Source organism: Telmatherina bonti (genome assembly GCF_933228915.1).
Source record: "Telmatherina bonti genome assembly, chromosome: 22".
NCBI lineage: Eukaryota > Metazoa > Chordata > Actinopteri > Atheriniformes > Telmatherinidae > Telmatherina > Telmatherina bonti.
The window spans coordinates 16,080,409-16,098,545 of NC_136631.1; the positions used below are offsets into that span (position 1 = coordinate 16,080,409).

The 18,137-nt window shown below is 36.4% G+C and overlaps 2 protein-coding genes across 2 annotated transcripts; both read left to right on the forward strand.

Annotated features, from left to right (window-relative positions):
* Nucleotides 1-1,401: 1,401 nt before the first annotated feature.
* On the forward strand, nucleotides 1,402-6,360 carry fam161b (FAM161 centrosomal protein B; the record flags this gene model as incomplete). The annotated part of the gene is made up of 8 exons (XM_079261579.1): nucleotides 1,402-1,619; nucleotides 1,697-2,090; nucleotides 3,272-3,490; nucleotides 5,211-5,311; nucleotides 5,430-5,597; nucleotides 5,697-5,796; nucleotides 5,881-6,035; nucleotides 6,279-6,360. The coding sequence occupies 8 exons, from the start codon at nucleotides 1,402-1,404 to the stop codon at nucleotides 6,358-6,360; spliced, it is 1,437 nt and encodes a 478-aa protein (XP_079117705.1).
* A 2,442-nt stretch (nucleotides 6,361-8,802) lies between these two features.
* On the forward strand, nucleotides 8,803-9,911 carry ngb (neuroglobin; the record flags this gene model as incomplete). Its single annotated transcript, XM_079262292.1, has 4 exons — nucleotides 8,803-8,900; nucleotides 9,330-9,438; nucleotides 9,526-9,645; nucleotides 9,759-9,911. 4 exons carry the CDS (start codon nucleotides 8,803-8,805, stop codon nucleotides 9,909-9,911), a joined length of 480 nt encoding a protein of 159 aa, XP_079118418.1.
* Between the last annotated feature and the right edge of the window lie 8,226 nt (nucleotides 9,912-18,137).

Below are 18,137 nucleotides of genomic sequence, written 5' to 3' on the forward strand. Positions count from 1 at the left end.
TATATTGTCTTATAGTTTAGGAAACACTTCGACATCAACAAACACTTCCTGAAACTAGTCTGTGACAAGGTGGGTACCAATTTTCATGTTTTCAAGTTTAATTTATTTATTGCAATTTTACATTATGCGCCATGAAGTGGAAGAAGAAAGAGAAAAAGTAGTTTTCTGACTGAAAAATAGGGGAGCTTAGCGTAACACTTAATCTGTGCAACCAGCTTCTTCTTCTTTTTTTTTCTTTTTTTTTTTTTTTATTACGCTGAGGGCGCTGCTGCGTGGTTGCTATAGTAACCTGTTTTATTTGCCTAATCTCGCCACACACAAAATACACTACAGATATTCATTCAGTCATTTTCCTAACCTCTTAGTCCAATCAATGGTTGCGGCGAGCTGGAGCCTGTCCCACACTACAGAAATATACATTAAATTTGTTTAATGTGTATTATAAATTAGATGTACCTGCTTACAGTTTTTATCCTTTCTCCCTTTTTTGTATTTTAATCGTTGCAAATAATACTATGATTTGCCAGCGCCCAGTGAAACCTCTGTGTTAAAAATCAACAATCTAAACAAACTTCCATTGCTCACTTTGTATTTGGTGTTAGACATGTCAGTAAAGTGCTATATTTTCTCCCTTTCTCCACTATTATCGCTTAAGCTATTAAATTAATTTAAATGAAACAAAACAAAGTGTCTATTTACCTCCGTCTACAAGGTTATGTTTAATCCTCCGATGTTTCTTTGAGAAACTTTAGGCAAAAACTACTGGACGTATTTTTGTGATGTTCTTTCTGATATTGGGTCTTGGTCCAATTTATATTCCATTAGACTTTTGGAGTTTTCTGGAATGAATTGTGAATGAAATTTTTTTTAAAGAATCTACCACAACATGGATGGAAATGAGCTGCTGGGAGGAGGTATGAGCTCTCCCAGTGCTTTTCGAGTTAGTTGTTGGATATATATGAAGGATAATATACACATTTTATGTAATCACTTTCATGAGCAATTGTATATCTGTTGACATAGTAAATTAAGAAGAAGATGCTCATAGACCAGTCAACCGGACAGATTCAGTTTTAAAAGTGATTGTATGTACATACATAATTTTCATTTTTCTTTGAAAATATGTGTTTTTTGTAATAAATGTTTTTGAGAAAACAGGACAGAAGATTGCAACATTTCATCCTTTACCCGCTTATACTGTACATTTATTTTCAATAACTGATAGTATCATATAAGGGGTTGCCAGAGTAATTTAAGAAATTACTTGATACTATTTTGCATGCTTTTCACACCTTGTGGGAGTAAACACCTTTCATAAATTTGATTTTATCTCAGTGATCTTTGTTAATTCATTTCTTTATTTTTTTGTTTATCGATTAGTTGTATTACAAGTAATATCAAATGTCAAAGCTTGACACCTTGCTGGAGGAAGGAGTTCGTTCAGAGCTAATGCTCCAGCTTCATCTCAAGACTCTGAGAAAAGCCCTCAGGCAGCAGCTGCTGGAAACAGAGAAGAGACAGGCGGAGGAACTGGAGAAAAGGATTCATCAGAATGCTCTACTATCAGTGGATGTAGACAAAACGTCTGGTGATAAGAAAGAAGCGAATTGTCCGCTCAAGTATGCTTCCTCAAAATACTATTTTGTGCTTTTCAGATTATGAATTATGTATGTAAAATACCTTTATTGTTTTCCAGATTTGTAGGAATGAGGACATCCACTTCTATATCTGCTCTTCTCTCAGACGAGACTTCTCATTATTCCAAACAGAAGCCTCTAACATCTTCTCCAGTCTGTGTACCTTCAGCAAACTGGAAGCCCCCTCCTGTCAGAACTCAACTATGTGAGCGGTTTGCTTCAACTAAAACAACACAGCTGACCAAAGAGGAAGAGGCTGAGGCTGAGTGTCCGAGGCAGTTCTGTGCTGTCCCTGTCCCCAGCCATATTATTCAGCCCATCTACCAGGAGATGATGGAGGCCAGAGAACAGGAAAGGAAACAGGGCCATGAGCAGAGGAAACTATTCTTGCTTTCCATTCAAAAGCCTTTCAGCTTCCAGGAAAGAGAAAACCAGAAAGGGGAGAAGCCAAGGGTAACATTAAAAGTATCACCGGATCCAAAAACCAATGTGCATGTTAGGAAAGTTCCACATAAAGACATTAAAGAGTCACCAAAGATTAAAGGTGGGTTTTTTTCCTCAGATAAAATGATGCCCTTTTAGCTGAGAATGTATGGCTGTAAAGAGGCCATTTAATTGTGTTGGGTTTGTAATGCTTTGTCGCAAGGTAAAGCATAATTGTAATCTCTTGTCAAAATTTGTATAATGGATGTTTACTAAAAGAGGGAAAATGCATCAAGAAGTCTCAATGGGCAAAACTGTGGTATTTAACCTAAAAAAAGTCAAACAATTTAATAATTTAGAACTGAGCTGAACATGGGGATTGTTACTCTTAGGTCATATCTACTCTTCGTAAGATCAGGTTAGACATTAAAAATAGATATAAATAGTTATTGTGTTTTAACCTGACTGAGAGCCCCTTAATGCAATTTTGGTGTACTAATTTATTACATAGCTCCAAAGTGCAAAACCTGGAGGAATTCACCCAGCATCATCATGTTGTTGTGTTGCTATATTACTGCAACACATAGCTACAATTTGTTTAATGTGGTGAATACAGAAATGAAATTAATCATATTCCTATAAAATAAAAACACAAGACAAATGTAGGTGTGCCAGGTTATTTGTTTATTTAGTTGTGCATATTAGATACTATACAGAAAAGCGAAGTGTCTGTGTTTAACACCTTTATATCTTAAGCTTTATTCTCTCAACATTTGATGTTGTATCCTATAAAGAAAGTAGAAATGATATCCAATTAATAAATGAAAAACCTATAATAATTTTTTTATCCAGCTCTTACTTAAGTATATGCATGCGTTATAAACCACCACATGCATCTCAAAATGATTTAACACTGGTAAATACTGCTTTTAACTCCAACAATATAAGCATTTAGTCCCTTGTGACATGATTTTCATGTTTTGATCTCTCTTCAGTCAGTGCACTGCTTTGCTCCGAAGCCCTTAAATGTTTAAATTAAAAGCTTTTACGGGAAAGACACAGTACAGCTGTTAAACCTAAATTCCTGACTCCATGTGTGCAGTACCTCTAGTGCTTTGGACAGTAAAATGACTACAATTTATCTGCTTGCAACAACAGCACAACAAGAGAATACAGCTCAGACTGGGAACACAAAACCTTGCACTGGCCAGTGTACCAGGAAAAGCAAACTGGGATTCCTGTTTGAAGAGCCAAGCTTCCAGCCAAAAGTCATCCATCACGTCCCTAACTTCAGCCGACTGCACAGGGCCTTGCAGACAGAGGGGCTAGGTAAAGTACAGAGCAAAGCTGGGACCAAGTGTCAGCCCTTCTTCCTGAGGACATCAGCTCTTCCAGCAAGGAAATTTGTGGAAAACCCTGAAATGTCACAGGTAAACATTATTTAATCATTAAAAATAACAATTTATTAAAATGATTAATTTTTTAGAAGTAAAATATGAACTGTTAAGGTATTTTGTCTTATCATGATTTTAGTTATAACTGGTTTTAAAAGCTAATATTAAAATAATTATGATGACCATATTTTACATAGTTCATAGATTAAATTGAGATATTTTTCCAGTGAATGGCTGAAGTAGAGTGTTTGTGGTAGACATTAATCTGTTAACTGTTTCATGGCTTTCTAGAAAATGTGACACTTATTTTAATTATCTATGTAATTTAGAGGTAAAACAGAGTTTTTGTATTTAGGAGCCAAAGTTTCAGCAATAAGTAAATATGAAGAAGACTTCCAGGGTTCCAAAGCACCAGATGGCTTCATGTTATAGTTTTGCACCACTTTTTTTCCCAACAGTCTCACGCCTCTGCCTGATGGATGGTTTGAGACATGTCCACCCACTATTTTATCAAGTCCATACATTTCTTATTTTGAGGAGGATTGAAAACCACTTGTCTTTCTTAAAACCTAAAATTATCACAGTTTTATGCTGTTTACCTTTAACTTTTACTTTACAAAAAAGATCCTTAAGAGTCATGTACATTATAGAAACTTAAACTAAATAGTGTGTATTCCTATGGATTTTGCCAGCTCTTCAGTATAACATAAATCTGCAAGGTTTGTTTTCCAAAATGTAATGAAAGAATTGATTTTCCTATTTCTCTTCATGTAAATATGTTTGAAAAATTATATATTGTATTTTTGTGGAGTTCTAATGCTATTTGAGATATGGACAGTGTCTTCAAAAAATGGATATTTCCCTTCACTTAATAGTTATATTTCAGACTTCCTTCATATTATAATCTTAAAACATAACTGAAGTTGAATACTGGATTTTTTTCTCATTTAGATTAATTAGATTTTTATTTCTTGACTGGGTTGATTTTTCACACAAGAAATATAAAGGCGAAGAATGATTATAGCAGTAATTTGGTAGCAACAACAGTAATTTACACTAATCCAAATTGGCAGAATGAACCTTGTGTTCTGTGAAACCGCCTTACCATCTTCCTCTCATGTCCTCAGAATCAAACCGAAATTATCCAATCACCAAAGTTCTGCTTTATGAAGCTTGACAAGCAATTTTGAGTAACTATTTCTAAAATCAAGTAATGCTTCATTTAGTTGAAGACAGGAAATTGGCATGTACACATTTAAGCAGTTATATTTGTGGTTAGATTTTACAAATCTCTCTAACTTACTTGATAGTTGATGAAAGTATTGTTATCACTTGTCTTTGTCATGCAGGTTTGCTGTTTATGTAGGATAAAGTATTTCTAAGAGAACTGGGTGTTAAACTTTATATTCCATATTACAGAATGAAAGAAAGAAATCCAAAAGAAAAAAACATTAAAATCAAACATGAGCAAGAAAAAAGCACATGTTTAATCAAAATGATATTTTTTACACAATTTATTCATTTACTTCCAGGGAAAATTTTGATCTTTAACTAATAAACAGTGCTTTTCATTCAGAGCAACTAAGTTTAAATCCACATGTTATAAATGTAATATTCTGGAGCTACAACTACACCTGGCTGGGTTTCACTTTTTATCTAAACTTTATTGACAAAACTGATGCAAAAAATGTCAGATAATTTTTTCAGTACATATATGTTAAATGGATTTGACGAATTTTTTTCTCTTCATATTCAGGCACCTCAAATGAGAAATATCAGTAAAAGCAAGTTGATTACTGCTGACACACTCCCCACTTTCATCACAGATGCTGTGAGGAAGCGTTGCATGGCTATCAGGTGAGTTGGATCATGTCAGCGTGAACTTTCAGCCATAAAAGGACGATCATTATTTTTCCCAGTTTATATACACAAAATAATATATCCTCTTATGTGTACACGGCTTTTGCCTTTATAGACATTCAATGGAGATGAGAGAAAGTAAGAATCAAGAGAGTGCAGACTGGATGAGAAACTACCAAATGAGGTCTCAAGCAATGAAGAAAGCTGTTGTCCTTCATGCAAAGCTGCTGGACCCACACAGCAGTTTAAAAGAGGTGTATAGTGAGAATCTGCAGCGCTATAGGTTAGTCCTGTCCAGTTTAAAATGTGGCAAGTCTTTGCATCTTGTATTATGCAGTTTTATCTACCACTGTAACAGAAACTGATCTTTTCTCACATAAAGGGAAGCTGATCAACAGAGAATGCGAGATTACAAGAGAGAATTACAGGACATGAAGGCTCGGGTTAGTCAACGTCCTTATTTGTTTGAACAGGTGAAACAGGTAGGAAACGTAAATTTGAAACTTTAATCCACATGTGAAATGAAATACACCTACAACAGTGTAAGTTTGAGTTTTTCCTTCCAGAGAAACGCAAAGGCTCTTGCTGAGCAGACATACAAGAGCAAGCTGAAGAAAGTCGGGTTAAAGGAGGAGTTTGTGGAACAAACCGGAGAAGCAGTCGGATCTGATGATGATACAGAAAGTAATGACAGCAGCAATGAAAATGGCAGTCTGAACAGGTATGCAGATGGAGTTTTTAGCAAGTTTTGTTCATCTTTTGTGTGAAATGGCTGTGTCCGGAAAATTATGAATAGCACCGCTGCTTGAGAGCCAAGGACTTCATGTGGTTTGGTCATATTATATTACATAATTTTCTGAGCTCGGCTACAGTCTTTAGTGAAGAAAAGACAAATACTGTAGCCAAGTAAAAGTTCGACTTAATTACAATATAGCGATTTTCTAACCCAACATGTCTGATTTAGGGAAGAAAATGTAGACGACGGAGAGAAAATTGAAGATGTGGAAGAGAAGAGCGTGAAGTCCAAAGGGGAAGAAATGCCATGATCAAAAAGGTTGAAGCGGCACTGAGCTTTTTGTGGTCTCTCCACTAGAAAACAACACTGTCCTCAAAAATGATTCATGTAACGGCAAACACCAAAGATTTGATAGTTTAAGACATTTACCTATAAATTATGAAACTGCAAAACACATGGACTTTGCGACCAGAGGGCTTTGCGTTTGCAACTGGAAGAAAATAGAATTTTATAAAACTTTATATGTTTATCATTGATAGTTTAAATGCAAATCCCAGGCTTTTACTGTCGACATAGATGTACATGAAGGAAGTAAAAAAAAAGAAAGAAAAAAAAAAGTTGATATGTACAACGGTTCTGCCAAGAAATTTGAAGACTGTAATTTAGAGAATGATGAACAAGTTGTTTCCAGAATAAACATTGAAAAACAAAATGTAAACACCAGCCAAAACTTTTTGTTCTGCAAAATTAAGAAACTTCTGATTACAATTAACAAAAGTATTGTACTTACAGTACCTTCATAGAGTGTTACAATGCTCATTATTTTAATCCCTGTGATTCTAGACATTCAAATACATGTTTTTTTTCTTCATTGAATATGTCCCTTAAGAACGTCAAGCATCTGACATGACTTTTCTTAGATGGTTTGGTTAAAGTTCCTAGTTATTTTCTACAGCCACACTGCCAGCTAAGTAAACAATCCTCACTGTGCATCTGTAGTCGCACATACCAGTTCAGTGGTTTGCTTCAAGCCTGAAAATCCACATCAAATGCTCATGTACATCGCTTTTGCTGTGTTCTGGTGCTTTGACAGCGGGCTGCCAGGAATTTCAGAGATCATTTTTACTTACAAATCACACGGGAATGTTTCAATATGTATAAAAGTATAATAAAAGGGTCATCTTATAGGTTAGAGAAGACCATGTTTTTGCCTTTCATAGGATAGTGTAACATGTCTTAAAACTATTCATTATATTTGTAATGAATTTGAGATTTTAACACAATTTTGTGCTAGCTGAGTGATGGCGCAGCACATCTCTTCAGCTAATGGCATAAAAACAGACTATAACAGAAGTAAGCATGACGGTTTGAGAAATTAAACTATTTTTAGATTATTTTTTTTTAAAGATCCAAAACAAATGCAATTTATAGCTGTAAACAAACATAAAGCCCCTTCTCTCAAATCTCAAATACCACATGACAAAGCTTCAACGGCTCCATCCTGTCAGGTTGTCATGGGAACCCTGTATCCCTCCCCACTCTGCCTGATAGTCCCTCAGGAGAAAGCTGTGCACCTCTGATTTTCTGATGCACGGCTGAAAACAAAATCCAATCCCTCCCAACCTGTTAGGTAATACCTGAGTGGGAATCTGCATCTTTGAGATGTGCGAGGAAGCAGAAGGAATGACATTAATTCAAACCAACTGCAGCCTAAAAATGCATGTGTGGAGGCTGAGAGTGGAAACAAACACATCTCATTTAGATTAATGAGAGGCTGCATGCATGGCCACTGAATGTTATGATCACGCTGTTTGAGGAGTGGCTCTGCATAGTAGATGAACAATATAATTTCACCAAGGTGGTATGTTCAGGTCTCTTATTATTCTAGCCATTAAAATTCCCACACATTTAATTTGGTAAATGCATGGGTGGCAGATGTAGGCAGCCGAGGGCACATTTTAGAATAGATGATATAGGCCTCAAATGGATTTCACCATCTCGAAACTAATTACTGTACAGTAAAATGCTTATACTGTGTTTTCTGGTTTTTCTGCTGTTCTTTTTCATTTCTTGTTTATTTCCTTGCACTTGATTATAATGTAGAAGTGGAATGGGCAAGTTTTGTGTGTGTGTGTGTGTACATGTAGGTTCTCCATATGTTATAGTCCTTAGTTCACCTGCAGGAGGAGCTGTGGCTCGCTGCAGCCTCTTTGGAGCAGAAGAGAGAGATCCCTCTTTTTCTCCTTCAGTGGCATGAATAATATCCCCAGTGCTGGAGAGAGAGCATATCAAGAGGCAAACGGGAAGGGGAGTGAGATAGTAGCCAGTGTGACAGATAAGAGCGTGGCAGAACTTGTCTTCCTGACTGTACTGTGGGCCAGGGACAGAGAGAACAAGTCCACAAGAGTGTCAGGCTGCTGCCTGCATGACAAAACACACATACTTACACATAGAAAGACCCCAGAGCCCGGCTGTACCAGAAGAAGTTCAGAGAGAAGACTGGCCACAAAAAGGTACAGTATGCTCATTTCTCCTGTAGTCGTGTCCCCCTCTTTACATCTTAAACATGATCAGGAAATCAGCTTCTCACGTGATGTTCCACTTTGCTTTTCCAGGTGGGTTGGCAGAAGTTTTGTTTGGTGGATTCACCCAAATACTATGGCTTTCCTCAAATTGAGCTTTATTGTCCTGTAGAGGAGTTGTGTGTATCCCCTCCAGAAGAACTTGTCTTGTGCTTGCAGCTTGAGGGACGATGGAGAAACTGTCAGGGAAAGACAAGGAGCTGATACGAGGCAGCTGGGAAAGCCTGGGCAAGAACAAAGTTCCACATGGTGTCATCATGTTCTCCAGGTAATTTTCCACAGATTCAGCATGATTTAGATGGAGGAGAGAGAGCAATTATGCTGCTTAGAGGACAAGAAGAGTCTAAGAGTGATCTTTTGGTAACATAAATAAGCTTCATCATTTAAACTAATCAAATTATGCTGTGTTTTATTAATTGATATGTGTGGTAATAAAATATGTAACACAGGTGTGTATAGAGAGATGTGCGAGATCCTTCACTGCATACTTTCACCATGCAGGGACCGGAGGCTTGACTTGTTGCTTGGCGACAGACTGAAATAATCCATTTTACTTTGAGACAGCTGCTAAATAAGACCCAAGCAGGGAGAGATTTGGAGATATATTAACCATAAACTGATTTTGTTTCTGTGTGAATGTTTGAGCAAATGCCATATGAACAGACTTAAAGAATAGTTTGGTATCTGTCTGTGGTAGATTGTTTGAGCTGGACCCTGCGCTCCTCAGTCTTTTCCACTACAGTACAAACTGTGGTTCCACACAAGACTGTCTCTCCAGCCCTGAGTTCCTGGACCATGTCACCAAGGTGAGCTCTGTTCCCACCGTGACCACTACTTGTGTACAGACATTAGAAACACTTGTGTTTTTTATGTATCTGTGCCTGTGACGACAGGTGATGCTTGTGATCGATGCAGCAGTCAGCCACCTGGATGATCTTCATTCCTTGGAGGACTTTTTGCTCAATCTCGGAAGGAAGCATCAGGCAGTCGGAGTCAGCACACAGTCATTTGCTGTAGGACCAACATATAATAGTATAACTAGAACAACTATTTAATCAGTAAATGAGAAGTGAACACTTTGTTTTTTTTTCTGTGTTTGTGTGCTTGTTTGTTTTGACTTCTACAGTTGGTGGGTGAGTCCCTTCTCTACATGTTGCAGTGCAGTCTGGGCCAGGCCTACACAGCACCGCTGCGTCAAGCCTGGCTCAACATGTACAGCATCGTGGTAGCGGCAATGAGCCGAGGGTGGGCCAAGAATGGTGAGGACAAGGCCGACTGAGGCGCACAGCGGGAGCTGCTGAGCAGTTGCTGTCAAATCATCAACACGGTTGCCATGGAACAAGGTTGTGTAACAAACTGTGCAGCATTGTGCTTTCAGCTGCTGTACATTTGCTCTGTGAGTGGGGTAGTTTAGCATAGCGAATGTATGGTAAAGTTACACTTTTAAACCAGATCAGCTGATCGCAGTTTGTTTTCTTTGCTGTGGATATTTAGCTATCAGGCAACACTGCTGTACAGCTGAGAGTCTGAGTCAACCAGTTTGGTACTTCTGTGTTTGGACCTGTAAACTGAACACCTGACTCAGAGAGAAAGCACTAATTAATGTTGACTCTCTTTGTATATACACTCAAATGATAGCAGTGACTGTAGTGGTCTTTGTGATGTATCTTAAAAGTTGCACACTTGTGAAACACTAGATATTATATTAAAGCATCACACACTACTCAAACTGTGACTGTTACTGTGGCCAGCAAAGGCAGCTCTACATCTAACTGGAACACAGTGATACTTAAAACTTGTGGGACAACGCAATGTGATTTTACAGGAGAAAGTCAGATCATGTTAATTGCAATCATGACTTTGTGTGTTTGTGTTTTGCTATCATTTTTATAGTTATTTTACACATTACATTTTTCTGGTGTGTGACTGTTATCTGAAATTTAAGCTACTGAAATGAATAAATCAAGTTTATTATATAATTACTCAAGAGCCTCTGACATGAACTGTTATACTCTCTGATAGCTTTCTTCAGTGATCTATGACTGTTAAGGTGATAATGCACACCTTACTTGACGTGATGTGTGACACTCCCCTCAGTTGAGGTTGTGAGTGTTTTAGTAGGCGATAAATGACTGTTAAACTGACAGACTGTTACATGACTAAAACATTTGACAGTAAAGGGCAAATTAAAGGAATTATAACATCTCTGTTCCTTGGCTAGCAGGTTCATTGTTGGTGTGAAGTAGTTTTGTTTTGTAGTAGTTGCTTATCTTAGAAATCCTTATTAACTGCATTGTTGTGACTACAAATGTAAATTACCTCGACTTTAAGGATGAAGTTAACCTGAACAAAATGTGTTTCTCCTACACAAAGCTTCTTTGTGAAAGTGAGGCTTGACTGACAAAGATTTTTATTTAAGTGTATCAACTCAAAACAAACAAGTAGAAACTGTGTGCTGAAACTGTTATATGTGTATTATAATTACAATGACTACCACAAAACTGTATGTATCATCTACTGTGTGTTCATGGCCACATTGCCGGGTAACTTAACAGAGCGCCAAGTATTAGATAATAACACAGTTCAACTGTAAATCCAAGCTGCTGATATGTGGTTATTATCGCTTTAGTCTGAGTATATATTTATAAAATTTATTTTTATACTCTAAATTATATATCTTGTGAAAGAGCATTGTTTCTTTTTATTTTTGTTTTGTCTGTTTTTGTTTGTGGTTTTTTGGTTCCTACGCTCAATATATCTTTAAGATATGTTATATGGATTTCAGTCAATGAATCCTATACACTAAAACGAATTAGCTGCATAGATTGTGCTTCATTTAATTCGAACAATAGAATCACTTCGACTAAATCTGCAATTCTTGTAGAAAATTTTTAAAAGCATTTTTTTTTTCAGTTTGACTCTTTTATTCTTACATTGTCTGTTTAGTTTGTACATGGCAGCCCACAGGTGTAATGTTTGTGAATTGGCTGTGTAAGTGGTGTATTTATGGTGAATCTTTAGTATTAGTATGCACCCCTATGCAGGTTGTTTTTCTCCATATGTCTATTTTTAATTAACTAACATTAAGCATTTATAGCCAAGAAGACTAACAACTGGTTTGTTAATTTTGTAACATCCAGATGTGTACATATTGGATGTGTCACTGTCTACCTCATCATTTTCAGCTGCTATTGAACAGTGATGACGTCACCTAATTATCCTTCAACCAAAAAATGCACACTATTGTCAGAGTTAATCCAATCACACACTCTTTGTAAACTGAATTCCATCCTACATTTTAAATAAGCTCATGTTGTGTGTTTACTTGATACTAAATAAAGTGATCTGTGGGTATTTTACTGCTAAATGAGGTCAGTGTGTTTTCCTCTTGGTCTTAAGAGTGTTTGTCACAGCCAACACAGTGGTCAGCTTTTTAAAATCAATCATACGACGGCTGAGTTCCTTCCCACTGACAGCCCATCTTTTTACCATTACATAAGATCCAAGCGTGTAATGGCTCATCGCCCTAGGCTGCAAAGATGAGGGCGACTTTAGGCGCATCAGCCCACTTACTCATGCAGCTGCACAATGTCACATTTTGAATGTTATTAGTTTTGCTAAATTCTTGTCCTCTTTTTATTTTCCTCTAAAGAAACAAGCAAATATGTTCAATGTGTTTCTGGTTGAATGTCATTTTGTTCTGTAAGTGAGGCAGTAGTAAAGAGAAAAACAAATGTGTTATCTCTATAAACGGTGGTCATTTCTGTCACATATAATTTGGATGAATCGCTGTAAAAGTCACATCCATGAGTTGGCTGTCTGTTCTGCTGCTTAAGTGGCATTTGACATGGCCTTAATCTGTCTCTCTGCACTACACACAATATCCCCACTCTCTCTGTCCCAATGAGTCTGGTGGGTTTATGCTCCACGTCTCACTGCAGTATAACACTGAAGTTCAGCTTGTCTTTTGCTTCACAGACTTATCCATCTGGTTTTCAACCATAACAAAGATTGCAGCAAAATTTGGTACCTTGCTGCATAAAATTAGCATATAATTATTTCTTGTTTGAGTATTAATAAGTCAGTCCTGTAGTTCCACAGCCAAACCTTGTACCAGATAAAGATTTGCTCAGAGGGCTGTCGTCTGAAGAAGAGTCTGTGAGAAAGGACAACACAGTATTTTTAGAAAGTCTGCAATGTGTTTTAGAATGAAGAGGTATTGAATGTTGTCATGGCAACTGTTAAATGACGGCCGTATATGTGTGTGAGTGTGATGAAGCAGGAAAGCTAGGCATTGCTCAATCAATCACTCATCTTAAATCAAACTGAGGAGAGGGGTGAGAAGGGAATGGTGACTGTGCATGCTGCTTTGGGCTAATAAGGCTTGCTCTGAGAGCTTCCCAGGACCTTGACTCTGCACCACAAGTCTGCCAAGCAACAGCCACAACAGTAAGCTATTAGCTGTCTGTTGGCAGCTTATAAATGGCCTCAGTTATCATGAAATACAACCCCAGTTCTAAAAACATTTACACACTGGGTAAATATAAATAAAAACAAGTTACTATCATTTTAAAATTCAAAAAAGAAGAAAATCAAAAAACAAACTATCAAATAAAATGTGAGACCATTTATTATTAAAAATACCAAGTAAAATATCAAGTCTTTTTAAATTAGATGTTGGTAATATAAATCCTCTTTTCTTTTCACAACGGCTTGTCTGGAAACTAGAACTGTTGCCAAACCTCTTGGAGATATTTTCATACCTATTTTTAGGGCAGTGCCCAAGAGCCAGAGGATCACATGCTCAAAATAATGATTTTTAATCATGTCCTGCCATCTTTTTATCATATCATGTCCTGGCATTGAAAATCTGTCAGTTCAACCATTTTTTTTTTTTTTTTGCAGAATATCAAAAACCCTACTAATCTTTGTTTCTGCATTACTTTGCCTCTCTAAGGTGCTCTTTTCATGCTACTCTATTGTTGCCAATTAAATTGTAACGTGCATTTTCATTTTCCATTCTTTTGTTGCCTCGCCTGAAGCTTTTACTTTGAAGGATCAGTTGCTACAATGAAATTTCAAATGATCTCAAATGATAGTAAAATGACTCACTTTTGACATTTGCTGTTGTTTGTTTAGATATGCAGATTATTGCATTTTGTTAATAACGTGTTAAACAGACATAACTCAATGTAATTTGGTTTAAAAGCATTTTCTAATGTATATGATAAATGTGCATTCCCCACTTGCCATCTTCTCAGTGGTTAGGGCTCCTTAGTTACAGCTAAAGATACCTCTGAAAAAAACAAAAAACAAAAACACAATTGTGGTTTCTCCTGAAGAATAACTGGTAGTTTTTAGTCAAACATTTCCATAAAAGTAAATACTGTATTTGCTTAAAACTACTGTTAGCTATTGTCTGTTACCGCAAACAAAGCCACAAAATAAATTGGGTTTGTGCTGTTATTTTTGTGCATTTTGTTGTAAAGCGTACTGTATGTTCTGCAACAACCAGTTTTTCTGCAGGAGAGGGATGAGTTTGTAAAGGGAAGAATATGATGATGCATTCGTTCACTAAGATAAGTAAACTAAGGAAAAGAGACAGACTATCAGATGTGAAAGGTCAGGTGATAAAACTGAAAGTCTGCTACACTGTGAAATTTTCAGTTTGAAAATTGAGGCCAATGTGGACAAAAACCCGACACAATCCTTGAAACCTAAATGTCGATGGGATATTTACATGATAAGTAAAGCTATTGTATTTAAATGCTTTTCTTACATTTGTTTGTTGTATCGTACAACATGCAAACTTTTTTACTTGCATTTGCATTACTAAACTAACCAATATGGAAGTGACAATATATTTGCAGCAGGAGGCAAAAAACGTTTTCTATTCTGAGCATCTAGGCAGGAGAGAGGCAGGCGCCAGGCCGCACTCCCAGAGGAATTCACCTTTCACTGAGAAACATGCTGTCAGCAGTTGCCACGGGTGACAGGGGAAATGTCAGGGACTTTTCTTTCTTCTTTCATAACTCCTAGCAGTGAAGACGCCTATATAATAGAGGGCAGGCTGTGGTGTTTCTTTTTCCCCCTTTTAAACTCTTTCACAGCAGGAAAACGGCACCCCACCAGTCAGTGTCTGATGTTTCTAAGAAAAGTCCTTCTTGCTTTCCTGGAACAGCGTCTTCCACTGGATGCTACAACTGTCCAGTGTGGTGCAGACACAAGCTGCCGCTGTTAGCTGCCCTGTCCAAACTCTGATGTGGTCTAAGGAGCCCGTGAGGTCTGTAGAGTTTACAGAAGATTCTCCCAAGGGTAGTTTGTATGCAGACACATGGCTTACTGCAAACACTATGAAAACATGCTCTTGCATTCATTAACAGCCTCTTGCCAGTGTTGTTAAATGAGGGCATTGAGACTACGATTATTTTAGAAAATGTGGTCGAATCAAATGAATCACTGTCATCAGCAGTTACATTTGACTGGTTTTAAATAAATATCTTGAATTTCACTGTTTGTTTTCTTGTCAAGAATTTGATGGCAAGTTTGATCTTTAAATTAAATACACAACCATCCGTCTGGATGGAAACAAAATGTCTTCCAGTAAATAAACACAGTTTGTTCTCACATCATGCTTTTCTTGGTCATTTTGTAAGAGAAAAAAAAAAATGTAAAGATGACAAGTTTTGATATTTAAAAAGATTTTCTTTTTCAGTTTTTGCAACCATCTGCAGTAGAATTAACAATTGTTGCTTTTAAATGTCACTTTCTGTACAGATAAGTGGGATGTTAATTACTGAGATGAAAGGTTTCATAATCATTAGACCAACTAATAATTAGACCAACATAATGAAAACATGTCAACATGCGGTTACTATGTTTTCATTATGTTGGTCTAATCTAACTCTAGGAGGACATTAAATGCATTTAATGACTCATTAAAACAATAATTACAAATTCATATTGCACCATAAAATATCCTTTGCACATTTCCTAAAGGGATCGTGTGAATGCTCAGTCCTGCGCTACTGTTCACCAGAAAATCTGTTCACCACAAAATCGGACTCACTGCCTTTGAAAAAAACCCCAAAACTTTCATAACAGACCACAGCAGTGGATACTGACAAGGAGTCAGTGGTATAAAATCTGAATGAATTTTAACTTCAGATCATGGTGCTTTACTTTTGACAGATGTTGTTTAATGGCCTGACAAAGATCAGTTTTAAATGCTTTCTGTGCCTCAACCTTATTGAAAATGCAACAACCCGGGTTGAGATTTGACAATATGTATTTATGATACATGCAGAGCAAAAAGAAATGGGTATGTCTGGAAAACTAATAGGCTATGAATGGCATATTGCATGTGAACAGACATTTCAGGAAACAATAAAACTTTCTAACCATGAAAATGGACAATCCATTTTTGCAGGGCCATTAGAGCTAAGAATACCCTGATACATTTTATTTAGCATTTTCCAGAGGAAAGCACAATTAACGATCCGTAAAACGATTTTCTGGAAGAGAAGCCCACAGGACATACTGGCAGCTCAGAGACAGAAATTTAGACAATTTCTTTGATTTTTTTTTTTTTAAACAGGTTTTACTTCACAATTCTCTACACTGACTGCCAGCTTTCATCTGCTATATACATCACCAGAACCACAATGATATTCCTCATAAGCCAGAGCAAAATACATTTCATCTTATAAAAGCAGACCTGAAAGTAGCATTTTGTGATGCTTTCGGTCAGAGAGAGGGAAAAATGGATTAAAATTGTGTCTACTCAACAAAAAGAGGCTTTTGAGCTGATCTGAGGGAAGTTTGGGGTGAAGAGTGCTGTCTCTGTAGTTGATATCATCCAAAGACGAATCAGACACTGGATGAACATGTTTTATCATATGCCGAGAGCTTGGTCATACATATCATTTAGTTTTTATAGTCCAACAAACATGATGATGAAATATATGATTACAAAAAAGATATTGACTGGAAGAACAATGCATCAACAAGGTCATAATGTAAAAAAAAAAAAAAGCTGCACAGCTATGATGTAAAGACACAAATTCAGCCTGCAATTGGATTTGTCTGGTCAATTTAGACCTGTGATAATTCAGCTGCTCCACTCCTTTTAATTAAATTCTGTTGATATCTAAGAAGAGTCAATTCTCAGCAGTGATTGATTTGTTGATGTTGGATGGACCTTGAATGTAGAATTCTATTTTGATACTTCAATGGAAGAAAAGTCACCCCCTGGCTTTACGTACACACAATCACTGTGTGGTTTAAGATTTCATATATATATATATATATATATATATATATATATATATATATATATATATATATATATATATATATATATATATATATATATGTGTATATATATATATATATATATATATATATATATATATATATATGTATATCTATTCACTTATTTTGAATTTGATGCTTGCAACATACATATATGTGTGTGTGTATGAACGACACAATAAGTGTTTTAAAATAAGCAAATAAATAGTGCTGTGTTGTTGTGTTTGATTATTACTTTCCCTTAGGTTTTCAGTCCATGCAGCATATTTCAGGCCATTCTGGATTGTCACACTAAAAAAGGAGGGCGTGTTCCTTCAAGGCACAGCAGAAAACATGTACAACAAACTGCAATCAGCTGACATTCAGATTAATGAGAAACACCACCAAGAGGACATGAAGATAACCCCAAAAAACAAAATCTGCAAGCATACAGATTGACATTGGATAACCAACACTTCTTTATACAACATGGTAAACATGCAGCTGGTTGACAGGAAGGGTTAATGTAGTTGAAATTGTACAACATGGTAGTATTTCAGTTTTACTGTTTGTATTGGAAAAATGACAAACAAACAAACTGATACAAATCACTTTGAGAAACAGCATATACATTTTCTAGGGATTTTTTTTTACAACATAAATATGTAAATATAATGACTTTAGCTTAAACACAGACCAATGTTGATTTAAATGTTTCATGTAGTTGATTAAATTAGTGACTTCTACAGATTTCTACACTGCTATCAATCATAGTGTGTCGCCCAAAGGATTAGCTTGCTAAATTTCAGGAATGACTTTCTAGTTTAAAGATAGAAAGTACTAATAGTCCGCTTGTATGAATCTTAAAAATTTGTAGCAAATAGCAACCAGCCAATGAACTTTAGAGTGTTTGTGCTCAGTAAATAGTCTTGTCCCTTGTTTTTTGTTTTTTCTGGGCTACATCTGTTTCAGGTCTGTTTTTTGTGTTGCTTAGCTTAGCTTAGCACAAAAGCTACGCTAACAGACTGATAGTTGCGCTTTTACTTCTTTGGTGGAAGCAATTTTTCTGTGCTATTTTAATTATGCAACACACTGTTTTGCTCACAATTAACAAATGCCAAAATGAATTTGATCAAATATAGTAAAGTGGTATAGTAAACTAAATTTAAATTTAATTTTTTTTTTTTTTTCCCCTAAAGGTGGATAGTGCCTT